The following is a 19,269-nucleotide window of genomic DNA, read 5'->3' on the forward strand; positions in this document are numbered from 1 at the left end:
TAACACTAACACTCACAGTAACACTAACACACACTAACACTCACAGTAACACTAACACACACACTAACACACACAGTGACACTAACACTCACAGTAACACTAACACACACAATAACACTCACAGTAACACACACACTAACACACACAGTAACACACACACACTAACACACACACACTAACACTCACAGTAACACTAACACACACAATAACACACACACTAACACACACAGTAACACACACAGTAACACACACAGTAACACACACAGTAACACTAACACTCACAGTAACACTAACACACACACACACACTAACACACACAGTAACACACACACTAACAGTCACAGTAACACTAACACACACACACACACTAACACTAACACACACAATAACACTCACAGTAAAACACACACACTAACAGTCACAGTAACACTAACACACACACACACTAACAAAATTTTTTTGTTAATTTAATCCCCCCAGCCTCCTTACCTTTTGGAGTGCTGAGGGGATTTCCTGGGGTCCAGTGGTGCTGCTGGGCTCCTGGGGGGCCGGTCACCCGGCGGGCAGTCAGGCTGGCCGGTGCGCGAGGGAGCACTCTCCACTGAGTGCTTCCTCTTCAGCTCCCTCGCGCGCCGCGTAATGATACCGGCGCCGGAAGATGACATCATCTTCCGGCTCAGGTATCAGTGCGGTGCGCGAGGGAGCTGAAGAGGAAGCACTCAGGGGAGAGTGCTCCCTCGCGCACCGGCCAGCCTGACTGACTGCCCGCCGGGTGTAAGCAGGGCCAGCCTCGGGGGGCCCGGAGGTGGCCGGCTCCTGGGCCCCCCAGGAGAAGAGGCTGGCCCAGAGCGTACATACCGGGTCGCAGGGGCGGCCGGGCCCCCTGGTATGTACGCCACTGATTTAATGTATATAAATGTAGAAATAAAATCATACTTTGCATAAGTCTGCCACCTCGCCGGTGTACCTTATGCAATTTATGTTTGTATACTGTAACTAAATCCCCATGAATTTTGCCTAAGTCAGATGATTTAAAAACTATTAAAGTTTCCAAGCTAAAAAAAAAATGAGTTTAGTGAGTAAGGTCACAAGATTCTGTATGTTGTATAAATTGGCCCAAGCAGGACCCTTATAATTTATGCATGTTTAGGTGAGTGCAGCCTTCCTAGTTTCATATATATATATATATATATATATATTTGGTAGTCCAGACTGTCACGAACGCACCCTACTTCAAGAGTGTGCGTAACGTAGTTGCCTAACGTAGTTGTGGTGTTGAAAGGGTTAAAGTTCAGTACTTGTCTGCATTAGACCGGAAATAATAACAAAATCTCCCTTAACACCACCCACACCTAAGCATAATAATATAACTATTACTATTTTAATGCTGCCATCACCAAGACAATTTATAAATGGGGTGCATTGGTGCCCCCCGGGTAACTTAATAAGAAAACACGCCAGATATAACTTAGCACAATAGCTATGTAATTGTAAAATACTAATTAGCCTCTTAAGGTAACATGATTCTTTACCAGACAAAGGCAGAACTTGTGACCCAATATAGCGGACATCCCAATCCCTTCCCATATGGTTAAGTTAACCAATCATGTTTGCACTGGCGTGCATACCGCGGTCGCAGGGGTCGCAGCTGCAACCGGGCCCGGCTGCCCCAGAGGCTGGCAGTGCACTCACCGGGAGCATTCTCCCCTGAGCGCTCTCTGCCCAGCTCCCTTGCGCGCACCGCACTGATACCGGAGCCGGTACCGGAGCCGGAATATGGCGTTGTTCCGGTTCGGGCATCAGTAAGCGGCCCAGAAGGGAGCTGAACAGGAGTATCATTGCTCCCTCGCCGCCTACAGGACCGGCCCCCAGGGAATCCCCTCAGCACTCCCAAAAGGTAGAGAGGCTGGGGGATTAAATAATAAATAAATAAAAATGAGTGTGTGTATATATGTGCGTTAGTGTGTGTGTGTGTTAATTTTTGTGTGTCAGTGTGTGTGTGTCTGTTACTGAGTGTGTTAGTTTGTGTGTGTCTGTTATTGAGTGTGTGTCTGCTAGTGTGTCAGTGTGTGTGTTAGTTTGTGTGTGTGTTATTGAGTGTTTGTCTGCTAGTGAGGGTCAGTGTGTGTGTGTTAGTGAGTGTGTTACTGTGTGTCTGTTACTGAGCGTGTTTGGTGTCTGTTAGTGAGTGTGTGTTTGTCAGTGAGATTGTATATTTTGTAAGTGAGTGTGTATGTGTCTGTCACTGAGTGTGTGTCTGTCAGTAAATGTGTGTGTCTGTTAGCTAGTGTGTATGCGTCTGTTCGTGAGAGTGTGTGTGGTTAAAACTCTTTCAGCACTTACCTTTCTCCAGCACCGGGCTCCCTTGGCGCTGGGGATCTCTCCGCCCTGATCCGCCTCTCAGCTCCGAATGCCCATGCGTGGCAAGAGCCGCCCGCACATTCAAACCGCCCATAGGAAAATGTTACTCAATGCTTTCCTATGGACGTCCAGCGTCTTCTCACTGTGATTTTCACAGTGAGAATCGGGGAAGCGCCTCTAGCGGCTGTCAGTTAGACAGCTACTAGAGGCTGGATTAACCCTCAGTGAAAAATATCAGTTTCTCTGAAACGGCTATGTTTTCAGCTGCAGGGTTACAACTAGAGGGACCTGGCACCCAGACCACTTCATTGAGCGGAAGTGATCTGAGTGCCTATAGTGATCCTTTAAGTGTATGTATCTGCATGCAGTGGCGTACATACTGCGGTCGCAGTCCTGCGACAAGGTGCCCGCCGCCATGTGTTGCGGCCCCGGACCGCGCAGAGTAAGAGCGGGGGCCCCATGGATCGTGTGTACGCAACTGCATGTTTGGGCTTGTTTAGAAGATGGTGCGTGTCCCATTCTAAATATAATAAAAATGAGGCTTAATTATTATTCTATGGACACATATTAATGTTTCTTTTGGATATGATACTTGAACACAAGGCTAATGATCATTAACATAGCAAAGAAATTACCTCATCAATTAAAAGGTACAGGCCATAAGGCTGAAGCCAGCTAGTTTACATTGGGAACAGACATTCAGGCTTTTTAAGTGTAGAATTTCACACCTTGCAGAGCCTTTGATTGATCAAATGAGCCATCCATATGGTAATCCAACTGACCCCTTTCACATTCCTATGCAATTTACATTACCCCTTCTGTCATCTGACCTCTGTGGGGGTTCCAGCTTCAAAGAGGAATTAGGCTATACACCTTCTGACCTTCCATACAATCAAATTAACCTCTTTTGACATTGACAATACAACCTCTACCAGGCAGGCAGGTCATCTATGCGCTACACAAATTACATTAAAGGACAATATTCTATAGTGCAATAATGAATTATGCACCCTTGCCGTGACACAGACCACCTCTCTTGAGAAGCCATTAGGTTGCTAGAGTAGGACCTACCAAAAATGGGGTACACTGGCGTTATGGCAGGCTTATGCAATCTATGAATGTATGAGACAGGTTTATGCAATGTATAATACAGCGTGACTCCATTATTTTTGCCTTAGTCAGGTGTTTTTATATTGATAGGAAATGGATTGGGATTGGAAAGTGGGATTGGAAGGAAAGCATCCCATGATAAGTAGTGTTTAAGGAAATGGTTCAAAGAATCTAGATCGTAACCTACCAGTAATAAAACTCACGGAAACGTCCCCCAGGCACTATCACAGCATTGGGTACATATATTTGAGAGTGACGGTCAGGTAAATCTTTTACTTCTTGCTTGATCTGTAAAGTGCATAAAAGATAAGAACAATATTCTTACAAGCATGTTCTATAATATATCTCCCTAGAAAGTGATAAATTTAAATCTAAATTCATCTCACATTACCTTTCTTCCCAAAGACTTCCAGAGGTGATTAAGATCCGAGGCCCATTGCTTCAGACGTGGATCTGTGATTTGAGAAAGAAGTTCTGGACTGCAAGACAAGCATTTTGGAGAGATCAGTTTAGAGGTGAGCAATAGGATAGGCGAAAACTCCAGATTTCATCCTGGTGGGAAACTTTGCTCATCCCTATTAACACTGTTGATTTCCTATAGGGAAGCATAATAATTGGCTGAGATAATTAATTCTGATGATGTCAGCCAAGAAGGCAGATCGGAGGCGGAGCCAGATGCAAGGAGTCCCGGGCAGCACTGGAAAAGAGGTACGTAAATAACCTTTCTAACCTGAGATAGGTGGGCCTGACCACCTAAACAGTGGTTTAATAATTAGAGTGTCAGGAATACATGTGTGTGTTCCTGACACTATAGTCCCCCTTTAAATATAGCAATAAGTAAATATAATATTGCTAATCTTCGGAAGTGATATGTCCCCTTTATGATGCAAGGAGCATAAGGAAAGGAAAATTGAAAGGAAACAAAAGTACCTATAGTAAAATTGGTACAAAATCAGTTCCATAAATTATGTCATGAATGATTTTACCATAGTATGCAAATAATGGTTCAGGCACTCCAAGATGCAGAAATGGCAAATTTATTGAAGCCCAAAGTGACACAACGTTTCGACCTTGCAGTCTTTTCGAGCTCATAAAGACCGCAAGGTCGAAATGTTGTGTCACTTTGGGATTCAATAAATTTGGCATTTCTGGATCTTGGAGTGCGTGAACCATTATTTGCATACTATTGTCACTGGAACTTGGTGCTTGGTCCTGGTTTGGTTGCACCCTGGCTCAGATTGATGAGATTGAGTGCAGTTCCTATTGTCTGTTGAAAAGGTATGAATGATCTTACCAGCAACGTTGTTCAATTACCAGAACATTTAAGATTTTTGTGACATTAACCGTTCATATTTGGGAATTTCACATTATTCTATACCAGGATAACTTCCTATAAATATGCTGTGTTTAAATATAAAATATGATTTTCTATTCATTATTCTAAATATAAACCATTAGAATGCTATATTTCAGTAATATTGGAATTATATGTTAAATACATACTTCTCCTTCCAGTCTGGAGGAAGCCACGGCTCAATCTCATCTCCAGGCTCAGCAAATGATGTGTTGAGAAAGTCTTTGAGCTTGCTCACAAGTGCTTCACCTTGATTAGAATTTACCAAAGACTGGAACTTCTTCAAGATCCGACCTAAAAGGTAAATAACAGCAATGTGTTATCTTCATATTTACTAAACCTAACCTAGGAAGAAAAAACAAAACAAAACAAAAAAAACAGTAACCCACTTCCCCTTCCCCTATTTATCAGCAATCCATTAAATAGAGAAATAGAGACCCCCTCATAACATAACATACTTATCAAGTGGGTGGGAGGAGGCATTGGGTAAAAAAGAAACATTGCCACCTTAGTCAAGAGAGAGGATGGGGCTTCATGTTCATGTCAAATTAATTTCATTTTAGGGGTGTGACAAAGGGTGGAACTGTTCTGAGAATTTTTAGGTGACTTACTAATAATAATTTATATAACTAAACTGTAATTTAGAACAAGAATTGTGTATCTTAGTTACACAGAATGATTTCAAAACACAATTATTGTACTTTAAATTCGCATAACTTAAGTATTATTGCTGTGAAGCTGTTATACACACACACACACACACACACACCAACAATATGAAGATCTTAGAAAATGGGACATTAAGAGAAAAAAAAACAAAAGAATAGGGACACAGGGATTTGGGCCCAAAATAGGAACTCCTAAATGGGGACACTTGGGAAGATTACAAATGTGTACGTATAACATCAAGCCTAGCTAGGTCACAGAAGTGATGTGTTGTGTAGCAGTCAATACAGAAACAATTGTAGTAAAGGGCAAAATTGCAAATAGGATATGTCCAAAGTACTGTTAACTGTAAGATACTGCAAAAACTGCTGCCCTAGCTGGCACTACAAATACACCTCCCAAATTGCAAATGTTATAAACAAAATATTTTTATGTATACATAAATAATATTTTACATAAGTACTAAAATACAATCTACTTTGGGTTGTTCACGTCATCTCAGACACTTCTTTACACCTCTCAATTCTACCTATACCCCATCTCATATATTCTACCTTCAGAACTCTTAGTACTGCCTACAGGTGATACCTGAAAAATTAGAATATCGTGCAAAAGTTCATTTATTTCAGGGGGCGGAGCCTGGCACTGAACCGGACCGGACGCCATTTCTCCCAGCTCCGCAAATCTAAATCGCAATCCCGACAATATCTCGGGAACAAGCAGCCATCCGACACTGCAAACGCCCTAAACAGCCCGGGGACACCCTGCTGAATCCACAGATGCCCTTCCAGTACTCCCCGAAGCATCTGAAGGCAAAACGCAAAACCGGGGCCTACCACAAGCCTTCATACCGCGACCTCGAGTATCTCTGGGGCGGGGATCCTGACGGAAACGCAGCGGAGCTGTGGTCACCCCAAACAACGACTGCCAATACATCCATGGGGCGCAGAACTCAGAAATCCACCCCTGGTAACGTACCCGAACAGAGGGACATAGGTGTCATGCTCCAACGACACACATCAGCCACTATGGCGGCCCCCGACCACCCACCCTCACCAGGGCCTCCCCACACAATTGCCCCTGCAGCACCCCAGCTGCAAAGCCCAAAAGAAGACGCACAGCCACAGTCCACAGCCTCTGTTAGCAACACTGAGCCTGCAACTAAACAGGACCTCCAAATCCTATCTACTATGCTACAGGACATTCAAGGCCTACTTGCTGCTGACCTGCCCATCCTGAAATCTTCCATGCAGCAGCTCACAGGCAGACTGGCAGCTACAGAAGCAGAGGTCAAAGAGCTCCGTCAAGACACCTCCAATATACAGACCTCTATAGCCCAACTACAGGCAGCTCAACAGGCTCTATCAATACAAGTGGCAACACAGGAGGACAGGTACCGCCGCAACCATATTAAAATCAGGGGCATACCAGCCTCCATACCTCAGGAGGAACTACCACACTATGTAAGACGGTTACTAGCCACAGTGCTGCCACCCGCCGCCGCCAAAAAAGTAAACATCGCTGGGATGTATCGCCTACCGACGTCCAATGCTACCAACACTACAACACCGGGCGATGTTATTCTCCGCTGCGCACTACCTCACGACAAGGGGCAAATAATGACAGCGGTAAGAAACAAGACCCCAATTACATTTGAGGACTCACAATTGTCCTTTTACCAGGACTTATCCAAAGCCACCCTGCAGTGGCGAAAATCCTTGACCCACGTCACGGCCCAACTACGGGCGGCAGGAGTGCCCTACAGGTGGGGACCCCCACGATCACTTCTTATTACGCATAAAGGGACTATCCGTAAAATAACCACAGGGACTGATATTCCTGCGTTCCTTGCAGCTCTGGATATCCAGGAGGAGACGGCGGCCCCGACGGGCCTAAATCGCACCCACGGATGGGACCCATCCAATGTGACACCATTTGTGCCAAGATCAGCAAGCGATAGCCAGCTGGACACCTGACTGGCAGAGACATTCCTAGACCGACCTACACCCACTGAGGGGCCTTACTCGACCAGCAGCTCTAAGTCGCACAGTTGCGAAGTTGCAAAAATTTATCGCTATGATTTTATTTGATCTTATTTGCTTATTTTCACCAAATGTTGTTATACATATGTTTTGTTTTTTTTTTTTCCTTTTGTTTACCACTGCAGAATCTCCCACACGAGGACAAGATCCTCGACTTGTACCACCCAGGAGTAGGGAGATTAGGCATTCTACCACAACACCAGGCACCCATAAAGAGATGCCTCCTATAAATCTAGTCCGGTTCTTCTTAGCCACACATGCGCAACCTCTGAATCATTTATACCCCCCCGCTACCCCCTTGGTTAGGGGCAATACCTCCACTGAGAGGTCGGCCTTCCACGAAGGCACGCAGCACCCCCTCCCTGAAAAGACGAGGGCACCACCCACACTACGAACACCCTAACGCGGAAACCGTTACATGTAACTTTAGACCTATAACCAGCCCTGAGTATATATTAAGTAAAATCAGGTCTCATTACGGTGATACCACTTTTTAATATCCCCTACAGCCTGGTTCTCCGCACTGTTCAACATACTCAATTACAGCTCCCAGCTTCTATACCTGCCTTTAATAACGCGCATCTACAGACTGCACGCATGTTTATCTAAAGGTCTAATCTCCTACTCACCAGTAAGCTGTAATAGACTCATCACCTTACCTTTACATCTATGTACCTCACAATCATAGTCAGTGCGTAGCCTATGAGAATATACTCTTCACTCATCTACACCCAACACACTGAACGCCACTATTCCTTAATGTTTTTCTCTTCTTTAAAAAAAAAAATGTGCAGCACTCTCAACATGTATAATTTTATTGCCTGATACAAGATGTACAGCTCTTATTTGACATGTTTATGTTTCATAAGTACTCAACAACGCACAACCAAAATAAAGAATTTAAAAAAAAAAAAAGTTCATTTATTTCAGTAATGCAACGTAAAAGGGGAAACTAATATATGAGATAGACGCATTACATGCAAAGCAAGATAGTTCAAGCCGTGATTTGTCATAAGTGCGATGATTATGGCTTACTGCTCATGAAAACCCCAAATCCATAATCTCAGTAAATTAGAATATTGTGAAAAGGATGGCAGGAGACAGCCTACAGATCAGGTAAGTGAAGGATGGGGGTAGACAGCCTACAGATCAGGTAAGTGAAGGATGGGGGTAGACAGCCTACAGATCAGGTAAGTGAAGGATGGGGGTAGACAGCCTACAGATCAGGTAAGTGAAGGATGGGGGTAGACAGCCTACAGATCAGATAAGTGAAGGATGGGGGAGACAGCCTACAGATCAGGTAAGTAAGGCATGGGGGGTAGCTTACAGATCAGGTAAGTGAGGCATGGGGGGTAGCTTACAGATCAGGTAAGTGAGGGATGGGGGAGAGACAGCCTACAGATCAGGTAAGTGAGGGATGGGGGGATACCAGTAGAAGGACAGGCTCTACTCAAACAAAATCTCAGTCCAATAACACATGTATTTAACTAGCTGATAAGCATCACCTTCAGGATTATAGATAATAATTTAGGACTTGAAGTCAGAGTAGGAGGATGTTTTCCCTAAAAGTTAAAAAAAGTTCCATCTCTGCTGTATGTCCCATGTAGTCAGATTCACGATTACCACATATGTTGACTATGATACAGTAGAGAAAAGGGAAATAGCTAGAGTCAGGAAAGGGTTAACTATGTGCATTACTGCTGCGTTACTGTGTAAGGGCAACGCAAAGCATACACTGGGGAAAAAATCCAGTGGGAAATGGCAGTATTCCTTTTCCTAATGTCCAAAATGTCAGAAACCTGTTGTCTTGCTTCTAGACTGCAGCCGTGAGTCATGAGATGCCTGTAGTCTTTCTAGCAGATCCTATCAAACTTTTCTCAAATGGGATCCATATCCTAGCGCCAGGCATAGGCAACCTTCGGCACTCCAGCTGTTTTGGACTACACCATCCATGATGCTTTGCCAGCATTATGAGTGTAAAAGCATTATGGGGGATGTAGTCCACAACATCTGGAGTGCCGAAGGTTGCCTATCCCAAAATATCATATTGAATATTTTGCAGGGACTGGGTCCTTGGTGTTGCAGAGGAATGAGGGAGGGCTGCTTGCTGTATGTGGTTGTGTATTCAGGAGTGTGTGTATGTAGTCAGTAGTCTGTGTGTGTGTATTCAGCAGTGAGTGTATGTATTCATCAGTCTGTGTGCGTGTATATTCAGTAGTCTTTGTGTGTATGTATTCAGCAGTCCGCGTGCGTGTATTCTGCAGTCTGCGTATTCATCAATCTGAGTGTATGTATTTAGCAGTCTGTGCGTATTCAGCTACTGGATCATATAATTAACAGAACAGTTTTTACACCCCAAATACCTGACATGCACCCCTAAATGATAATCCCCTGATAGCCCTGATCGGGTGAGCAAAATACTCAAAAATCACCCAGATCGGATCAGGGGTTTGGGAATTTCATGGAGGTGTTCATTTGACCGACCGCACATGAAGCAATAGGTGAAATCAGTTCCATGTATTCTGGCCTTGCGGTCGATCTCTGTTCGCGGAGTAAAAAGCATGAAAATACAGGGCAGAATAGTCTTTGCCTGGATTCGTATGAATCCCCTTGTTCATGAGTACCTTCCTACCGAACGCCGGGCCGTTTGTGTGTTTCCTCACGAATGGGTGGAAGTCTGGAGGTCTTTGCGGTGTTCGCGTAGTCGAGTGTCCAATTTGGTTTCCAGACACTTGACGACAAACACTGCTGAGTGCTCATATGGCAAGATGGCTGCCGCCACGTGTTCGCATGTCGAACGGCGCCGAACCAGGGAATACACAGTCAATTCGTATAATTGGAAATTAGGCTGGTGTTAATACCGATGAGGGAGGTAAATTAGAGCCACACTTCTCTCCAGGGTGGTCTGGTTGTTCGGTAGTTTGTTCGTATGTCGAACGGAGATATTCAACCTGGTATCCATTGCGTTTCTACCGAACAACCAGACGAATGCTTCATACAATGTAAAACGATAGGGAAATAACGTTGCAAACGTAATCCGCTACAGCAAGTAATAAAAATCATGGCTGGCCTGTCCATAGGAGCAGGTGGGGCCATGGCCCCAGGCGGCACTTTAACAGGGGCGGCATTTTGTGAGCTGTGCAGGCACCTGGTGGCCGACACAGCTCTCAACACAGTGGCCACCTGAGCGCTCCTTGGCAGTGGGGAGGCAGTATCCAAGAATACTTCCTCCCCCAAAGAAAAGTGCCATTTATTTTTATTAAATATATTGCTGGTGGTCTAGTGGGCGATATCCGATGCTAGGTACCTCCTCTTGATCTACTCGATAATAAGCTCTCCCTTGCGGCTTATTCCCAGCTTGTCATCACTGAGAGCCAGAGCCGCGAGAGCTTGTTATCGAGTGGATCCACAAGCTCCAAAAGGATTAGTTCGGGAAGCAGCCACGAGCTATACACTGCTGCCAGGTGTGTGCCAGTGAACTGACTTTTTACTATGTGGGTTCTAGTGAACTGAGCTTGTGTGCATGTATGTCTGTGTACATGTGTGTTAGTGAGCATGTGTGTATGTATGTCTGTGTATGTATGTATGTCTGTATTTAGTGTCAGTTAGCATGTGTGTATGTATGTTAAAAAATAATAAAAGAGGTATGCAAGAACTACACAGACCGGGTGTATTTCATAGCTTGCAATTCTCTAAATACATATTGCTATATATCTTTTTTATAATTTTTGTTTTCTTTAACTGACTGCTACCATTATCTCCAGGCAGGGGAGGCATACTCACCTTTGGTGTACTTGCATACCTATTTTATTATTTTTGTTAGCACTATTGGGTCAAGCCCTGAAAGAGATCCCTGAAATCTCTCATTGATGCTCTGTTAGTTTGAACCACTGAGACATAACCTATTTATGGCCTGTCACAGTTGATCCACACTGATTATTTTCTCTACGTGTGTATGTATGTCTGTGTGTCAGTGAGCATGTGTGTATGTATGCCTGTGTGTCACGGAGCATGTGTGTATGTATGCCTGTGTGTCGGTGAGCATGTGTGTCAGGGAGCTTGTGTGTATGTATGTATGTCTGTGTGTATGTGTGTCAGAGAGCATGTGGGTTAGTGAGCTTGTGTGTATGTATGTCTGTGTCAGTGAGCTTGTGTGTAATAACCTTGTGTTTCAGTGAGCTTGTGTGTAGTAACCTTGTGTATGTGTGTCAGTGAGCTTTTATATAGTGAGTCTCTGTGTGTCTGAGCTTGTGTATATGTGTGTGCTAGTGAGCTTGTGTCTGTGTGTATGCGCGTCAGTGAGCTTGTGTGTAGAGACTTTGTGCATAGCCTGTCTCACACACTGGAACCCACACAGCCTTCCTACACAATGTCACTGTCACCTTCCTACACACTGTCCAACACTGTCACCGTCCAACACACTGTCCCCTACTTCCAGCCCAAAGGTAAGAGGCAAGGGGGGGAGATACGCCAAATTTAATTTAAACTGCTCACCCCCAGCACTTATCCAACACTACACACACTACATGCACAATAGAGACGCTACTACATTTACAGACACTACAGTAACTACACAGACACTGCATCCACTAGACACAAAGCATCCACTACACACACACACACGGACAATGTATTCAATACACACACTGCATACAATACATACATACACTGCATTCAATACACACTACATTCATGACACATACACAGCATCCACGACACACAGCCACTTCCTCCACTACACACACACTCTGCATCCACTATATACACAAATACGCACACACATAATGCATTCACTACACACACTACATCCAATACACATGCTGCATAACATAATGGATGTTGGTGTGCTTTTGGTGGGGGGGGGGGGAGCAGAATGTCATCCTTGGACCCAGGCAGCACAATGTCTTGGGTCAGTGTGTATATATATGTGTGTATATATATATATATATATATATATATATATATATATATATATATATATACAGTGTCAACATCATAAACTATTGGGGCCCCTTACATAGCTCAAGACCTGGGCCAACAGGGCCTGCCCATTAGTTCACCTACAGGGCCAACCCATGAGTTCACTCACAGAAAATGGAGTGTATGGGATATGGTGTGTGTTATTGTAGAGTATGTGCTTATGGGATGTGTAGGAGATGTAGTGTGTGTTTAGGAGATGCAGTGCGTTTATGTGTAAGGGATAGAAATTGTGGGATGCATTGTGTTTCTGTGTGTGTGTGTAAGGGAGGCAGTGTGTGTTTCTGTGTCTGTATGTATAAACGATGCATTGTGTGTTTCTGTGTGTAAGGGATGCATTGTGTATTTATGGGTGTATGTAAGGGACGCATTGAGTTTCTCTGTGGGTGTGTGTAAGTGATGCATTGTGTTTTTCTGTGTGTGTGTGTGTGTAAAGGATGCATTGTGTGTTTCTGTATATAAGGAATGCATTGCGTGTGTGCAAGTGATGCATTTTGTGTGTGTGTAAGGGATGCATTGAGTGTTTCAGCGTGTGTAACGGATTCATTGTGCATGTGCGCACAAGGTATGCATTGTGTGTTTCCGTGTGCGTAAAGGATGAATTGTGTCTTTCTGTGTGTAAGGGATGCATTCAGGCCCGTCGCTACCAGGCAGGCAAACCAAGCAATTGCTTGGGGCCCCGAGCTGGCCCGGGGCCCCAAGCAGAACCGGTGTTTCCTATAAGGCTGCAGCCGTCTGAGCGCTCTATAGAGAGCCTCAGGAGGCTGCAGCACTCCTCTCTCGTCACCTCCCCTTCCCTGTAGCGTGGCCAAGCTCCTCTTCTCTTCCTCCTGGCTGTCAGTCACTGAGTGCTCACTTCCTTTTAGTCCGGCCGTGAACAGGAAACTGAATCTCCTGTACCGTGCGGTATCCGGCCGGGCTGAGAGCCAGGAGGAAGAGAAGAGGAGCTCGGTCACGCTACAAGGAATGGGAGGTGAGAAGAACATAGGGAGGGGGAGGGGGGAGTAAAAAAAGATGGAGGGAGTAAAAAAAAAACATAGGGAGGGGGAGGGGGAGTAAAAAAAACATAGGGAGGGCGAGTAAAAAAACATGGGGGAGTAAAAAAAACAGGGAGGGGGAGGGGGAGGGGGGAGTAAAAAAAACATGGGGGGAGTAAAAAAATGGGGGGGTAAAAAAAACATAGGGAGGGGGAGTAAAAAAACATGGGGAGGGGGGAGTAAAAAAAACATAGGGAGGAGGAGGGGGGGAGTAAAAAAAACATGGGGGGGGGAGTAAAAAGAACATAGGGAGGGGAGAGGGGAGTAAGAAGGACACAGGGAGGGGAAGAGGGGAGTAAGGACAGGGGGCGGGAGGAGTAAGAAGGAGGACACGGGGGAGGGGAGTAAGAAGGACACAGGGATGAGGGAGGGGAGTAAGAAGGACACAGGGATGGGGGAGGGGAGTAAGAAGGACAGGAGGGGGAGGGGAGTAAGAAGGACAGGAGGGGGGAGGGGAGTAAGAAGGAAAGGAGGGGGGAGTAAGAAGGACACGGGGGAGTAAGAAGGACACGGGAGAGGAGTAAGAAGGACACAGGGAGGGGGAGGGGAGTAAGAAGGACACGGAGGGTGGGAGGGGAGCAAGAAGAACATAGGGAGGGGGGAGTAGTAAGAAGAACATAGGGGGGGAGGAGTAAGAAGAATATGGGGGCAGTAAGAAGAACATAGGGCGGGAGCAGAAAGAAGAACATAGGGGTTGGGGGAGGAGTAAGACGAACATGGGGCAGTAAGAAGAACATAGGGAGGGGGGAAAGAGTAAGAGTTTGTGAGTTTAAGGAGTTTGTGAGAACTGAAAAATGTTATTGTGAGTGTTAGTGTGTGTGTGTGTTTTAAGTATGTTGGATTTAGTTATTGTGCACTTTTTTATGTATATTTGATTTCATGGTACAGTGGTGTTTTTTGCAAATGTTCAATTTTTTTTTTTTTTTTAATTCTTTATTTTATTTGTGCACGGATATATCACATTAGGCTTACAATGCCACAACAGCTAGGGTAAGCAGTTTGCTAACATATAGGTACATTAGTTAGGCATGAGAGAGTACTGCACATTTTTTTTATATAGTAATGTTCTTCTATGCTGCTCAACAGAAAAGGTAAGGTACGAGTATAGACATAGTAATAGATCATACATTTAGCACTATAGATTAAGGCATTTCTATTGCATATTACGTATGAGTGAAAGGTATAGTGACATTTGTTTAACGATTTCTAAATTAAGATTCCACTAGCGCTAATAATTATATATAATATGTAGCTCAGGTATAGGCAAAAAAATTGTTATAGGCAAAACATTGGGTGCACATATTGTGTTAAGCTTAGTGTATTGCCTCTGTATTAAGTAACGTAATGTCCAGCCTGTGTGGTCTAACCGATCCCCATCAGCCGTCGGGTCAGTGCCCGGAGCAGTAGGCGGTGGGGGTCCCCCCAGTCAGTGCTCTTCCAGTGTCCAGCCGGGATGTAGTCAGATCGCATGGTTGCATAAGTCCCCTGTCTTGTGATGAGCATGTCGTGGGCTTGTTGTCCCTGGTGGGGATGGTGGGTTTTTTGGTGATTGGTATCCTCTGTTAAGGCGGTTTGGTGAGTATGAGGAGGTCCCTCATCGCGCCACAGCACTTTTAGGTAGTGGTACTGGGCTGGGCTGCGCCTGGGAGTCTGGTGGTCTCCACCATGGTGACTTTGCCCAGGTGGGGTTATGATCACAGCGCGGGGAGGGGGGGTTTGGGTGGATAGTCCTGGTGTTGGTCTCCGTTCAGTTTGGTGACTCACCGCTGGTGTGCTTTTGCCGACCCGCAGGGGCTTGCGTCGGGTTTCCAACCTTCTCCTCCCCGCTTTCCATGCTGTAGTTTGGCCCCTTCCTGGTTTGGACTTCTGCTTGTGTTTGTTCCACCGTGGCGTATTCCCCAGGTCTCTCGGTGGGTGTTTGGGTGGACGGTGATGGTGACCGGCCTGATGGTCTCGTGTGGAGAGAGGCCTCTGTGCCCTAAGTGTATGTCTGGAGGTGCTGTAAGGAGTGTGGGTGGAGGTAAGCTGCGGTTGGACTGGTGGGTGAGACCGGGTCAGACCCTGGGTGGCACTCCACCTGTTGTGGTGTTTCCACTTATCCTCCAGCTTCTTTGTAGCTTGCTTAGGGTCTGCCTGGCCTAGATTCATGTCCATCCATCTATTGCTGTTGGTCAGTTCTTCGGTAGCATGCTGTGCCTCGCTCTGCAGGGTTAGTTCTTGGTATTTGGCCCAGAATTCATCAAAGGCCCTGGCGATACCATCCTCCTGGGTGGCCTGTATCTTGGGGGTTTGAGGTGAGATGGGTTCCTGTCCGGTGGCCATCTTGGCTCCTGCCGTGTGGGAATCCGAGTCTGCAGGGCCCCTCAGGCTAGGACGGGGTGAGCATGCCTGTGCCTTCTGGGGGACCGGGATGACCCCCGCCGGTCCGTAGGGGGGAGGGTGGGAGCAATTGTGGGCTCCGTGGTCGACCGGAGTGCAAGGAGAGCGGCCGTCTCCCCCCGCCTCGGCCTCCCGTAGGCCACGTGGTTGCTTCATCGTGGAGTAGCTGTCTGTCGGTGGGTTTACCGCATGCACCATGTCCCCGGGCTGTTTACTAGTGCCCAGTAGGTGAGTGGAGCGATTTGTCGATCGTTTTGGCTTGGTAAACCTGTGGTTTGCTGGTCTTGGGCCCGGAGCTCGGGCAGCATGCGACCGTCCAGCAGTCAGGCTCCGCCCCCCCGAAAATGTTAAAATTTTATGCAAATTATATGCAACAGCAGTATTTGCACTGTAAATTTTTTTTTTATTTATGCATAGTATATGCAACATCAGTATTTGCACTGTAAACCTTTTTTATGTATATAAAGTGTGGGTGAACTTAAACTGTATGGCTATGCTGTGGTTCCTGTAGGCTTTGTGTGCCTGTGGGGGGCGCGGGGGGAGGGGGGAGGGGGGGTGGGGTTGGGGGGCCTTCATGTCCAATTTGCTTGGGACCTCTAAATTCCTTTAAACGGCCATGGATGCATTGTGTGTGTGCAAGCGATGCATTGAGTGTTTCAGCGTGTATAAGGGACGCATTGTGGGCGTGTATGAGGGATGCATTGTGTGCTTTTTTGTGTGTGTTTGTGTGCAAGGGATGTGGTGTATGTTTCTGTGTGCAGTGTGAGAGAGTGTTTGCTGGGTAAGATAGGGGCTGAGCTAAGTGGGGCCTGAAAAGGAAGCAGCTCTTTATTTGTATTACTATATTTATTTTGTAAATATTATTTTATTTCATTCTTTTTTCTATGTTTATTTCCCCCCTCCCTGTTTCTTACCTGCATCCGGTAGGCTGCAAATCCTCTCTGCCTTCACCTCTCTACCGGGTTAAGGCTCTTCTCGCAAGTCGCGGCACCACGTCGAACCCTTCCGGCTGCAGAGCTCTGCAAATACCCATGGTGGTAGATCTTTGATCTCCCTGACCAGGTCTTTTTGCATATAAGGGTATGGATATAGGACCTGGCTTGGGCCTCTTACAATTGAAGGAATGCCCTGATGGCAGCCCTAGTCTGGGCCCCTAGGACCATCATGGTCACCGCCGATGGAGGCCTTCTACACACATATATAACAATTGTTTTAAGATCGATTTATTTACGATTAAATAAAAAGGTACTTTCACGGTAGCCTTTGTTTTTAAAAATAATTTTTCTTTTAATTGTTTTATGGCCACAAATTATTTCTCTATGATGTGCCCCTGGAGCAAAATGTCAGTGGAATTTTTTCACATGTTGGCATCTATATTCTAATAAAAAATAGGTGTACGCCTTTGTAATATGGGAAATTGCAGCAGGACTGGAGACCGTCCCAAGCTTCTCACGGTAGAAGTATGATTACTGAAGCCAATAAATTAACTCTATGAATACTATAATGAATCCTTAAAGAAAACAGGATATCACATGACTGTTGGCTACATTCCTGATACATGCTTTGCTATTTACACAGCAGTGTAAATGGGATAAACATCACAACTCAGGCATGTTGAAATAGCTTGGAATGCCAAATTTAGACTTTATTAATTTCCTGTATACAAAGAAAAGCTATACGAGTTCTATATATCAAAAGTGTCAGGGTTATTCAATAAAGTTTAAACTGTCAGGAATTCACAGTGAATTGAGGTGAATTTCAACGTTTAGGCCAAGCTGAAAACAGCTGAATTAAAGAATTTGTTTCCAGTTTGGCTACTGTGGTCCAAAATTTTAAATCAATTTTGAATTACCGTCAAATTATACTTTATTGAATACTTGTTTGTGTGATTAGGACATACCACCTGACATTGGAACAGGGTTGGTAATTGGGAAGGGTGGGCTGGCCTTCTAGGAGGCACTGCCTGTGATGCAACTTGCATCACTGGTAACACCCATAATGGTCATATCGCCCACTGAATTAAGTAAGCTAACAGACCGCCTCCTGGTCGGCCTGCAACCTACATGAGGACAGATGGTGTCCCTCCATACTGGACAACAGGGTACTAAATTGGGATGATGGGACAGGACCCTGAAATTGGGACTCTCCTGCAAAAAGTGAGACTGTTGAGAACCCTGGACTCGGAGAAAATTTGGTCAATAACGTTCTGTAACCCTTTGCATCCTATAGCATACTATTCCAGGACCTGATCCCCTTTTCTGTTCATAGATTAGTAAAAATCAGAGTTAGGGTTAGCTTGATGGTTAAAGTAATGAAATATAACAAATAACATCAGAACCTACTAGGTGTATCACGTAGACCCATGTCAACAAAATGCTTATCGTCTTTGAAGATTTTGGCCATCTGGACAGTGTGAAGTAGATTTCCGGTACAGTAAATGGTACTAAAAATGGACAAGAGAATCAAATGAGAGAAATCAATGTAATTAAACAGCTAACAAATTAATAAACTGAGAACATTTTAGTTGAATTTAAGTTAAATATGTAAGTTTGTTTGTAAAACAAGCAAGTGATACAAAACATTATAGAAAAGTATAAATGTTTGCAGTTTTAAAAAATAAATATAAAAAATATACTTTGCCCTGCTTCTCCATTTTTAGAATCCTAATAATGTAGTTTTTATTTAGATCTAGTGAGTAAGGCAGTGAGTTTCACAATAACCAGGAGCTTTTACTAAAAAGTCAGAATTGTTTAAAACTGAGTGTGAATTTCAAATCTAAAATCAAAGTAGCCAAATTGGAAGCATAGCTGGCTGGGAAATTTTTTCTCGTTTGGATACTTTGGCCCTAAAGTTGAAATTTTCTTTGTAATTCCAAAGAACTCTAACTTTAGTAAACTATTCTGATAATACTAAAAAAAACTAAAAAAAAATGAGGGGATGCGAGTTAAAAGTGTTGCGTGAAATTGTGGTTACCTTGAAGTCATCGACGATATCAACCTATAAAGGGTACGTCCCATGAAATGCTAAATCCTTTCATATGTTTTGTGACCTTCTGCCACCCTGTTACACCCATTGAAGGTGTGTGCAGGTTAATCCAGATTGCAGGAATAACCAGATTTAAAAGTCAATTTCTAATACCCCAGCAAGCTTTGGACATGGCAGTAGACACACAAGATGGGGACATCTCTTTAGTTTGGAGGAAAAGGAGAATCATAGCATAGACCAGTGCTTCCCAAAACCAGTTCTCGAAACCACCAACAGTCCAGGCTTTGTCAGTATCGCCACTGGAATAACACAGGGAAATACATAAATCCTGGATTGTTGGTGGGCCATGACTGGTTTG

At 44.8% G+C, this 19,269-nt stretch overlaps 1 protein-coding gene across 1 annotated transcript in view; it reads right to left on the reverse strand.

The window, feature by feature from the left end:
* Positions 1 to 19,269, reverse strand: part of TREH (trehalase) — a 60,037-nt gene that overhangs the window by 26,930 nt on the left and 13,838 nt on the right. The window contains exons 2-5 of the mRNA XM_063436172.1: positions 18,269 to 18,369; positions 4,975 to 5,119; positions 3,863 to 3,950; positions 3,659 to 3,759 (exon numbers count right to left, since the gene is read on the reverse strand). Of these exons, the coding sequence (XP_063292242.1) occupies positions 3,659 to 3,759; positions 3,863 to 3,950; positions 4,975 to 5,119; positions 18,269 to 18,369 (435 nt within the window). The remainder of the gene's footprint in view (positions 1 to 3,658; positions 3,760 to 3,862; positions 3,951 to 4,974; positions 5,120 to 18,268; positions 18,370 to 19,269) is intronic.

Source organism: Pelobates fuscus, chromosome 11 (genome assembly GCF_036172605.1).
Source record: "Pelobates fuscus isolate aPelFus1 chromosome 11, aPelFus1.pri, whole genome shotgun sequence".
NCBI classification, from domain to species: Eukaryota; Metazoa; Chordata; class Amphibia; order Anura; family Pelobatidae; genus Pelobates; species Pelobates fuscus.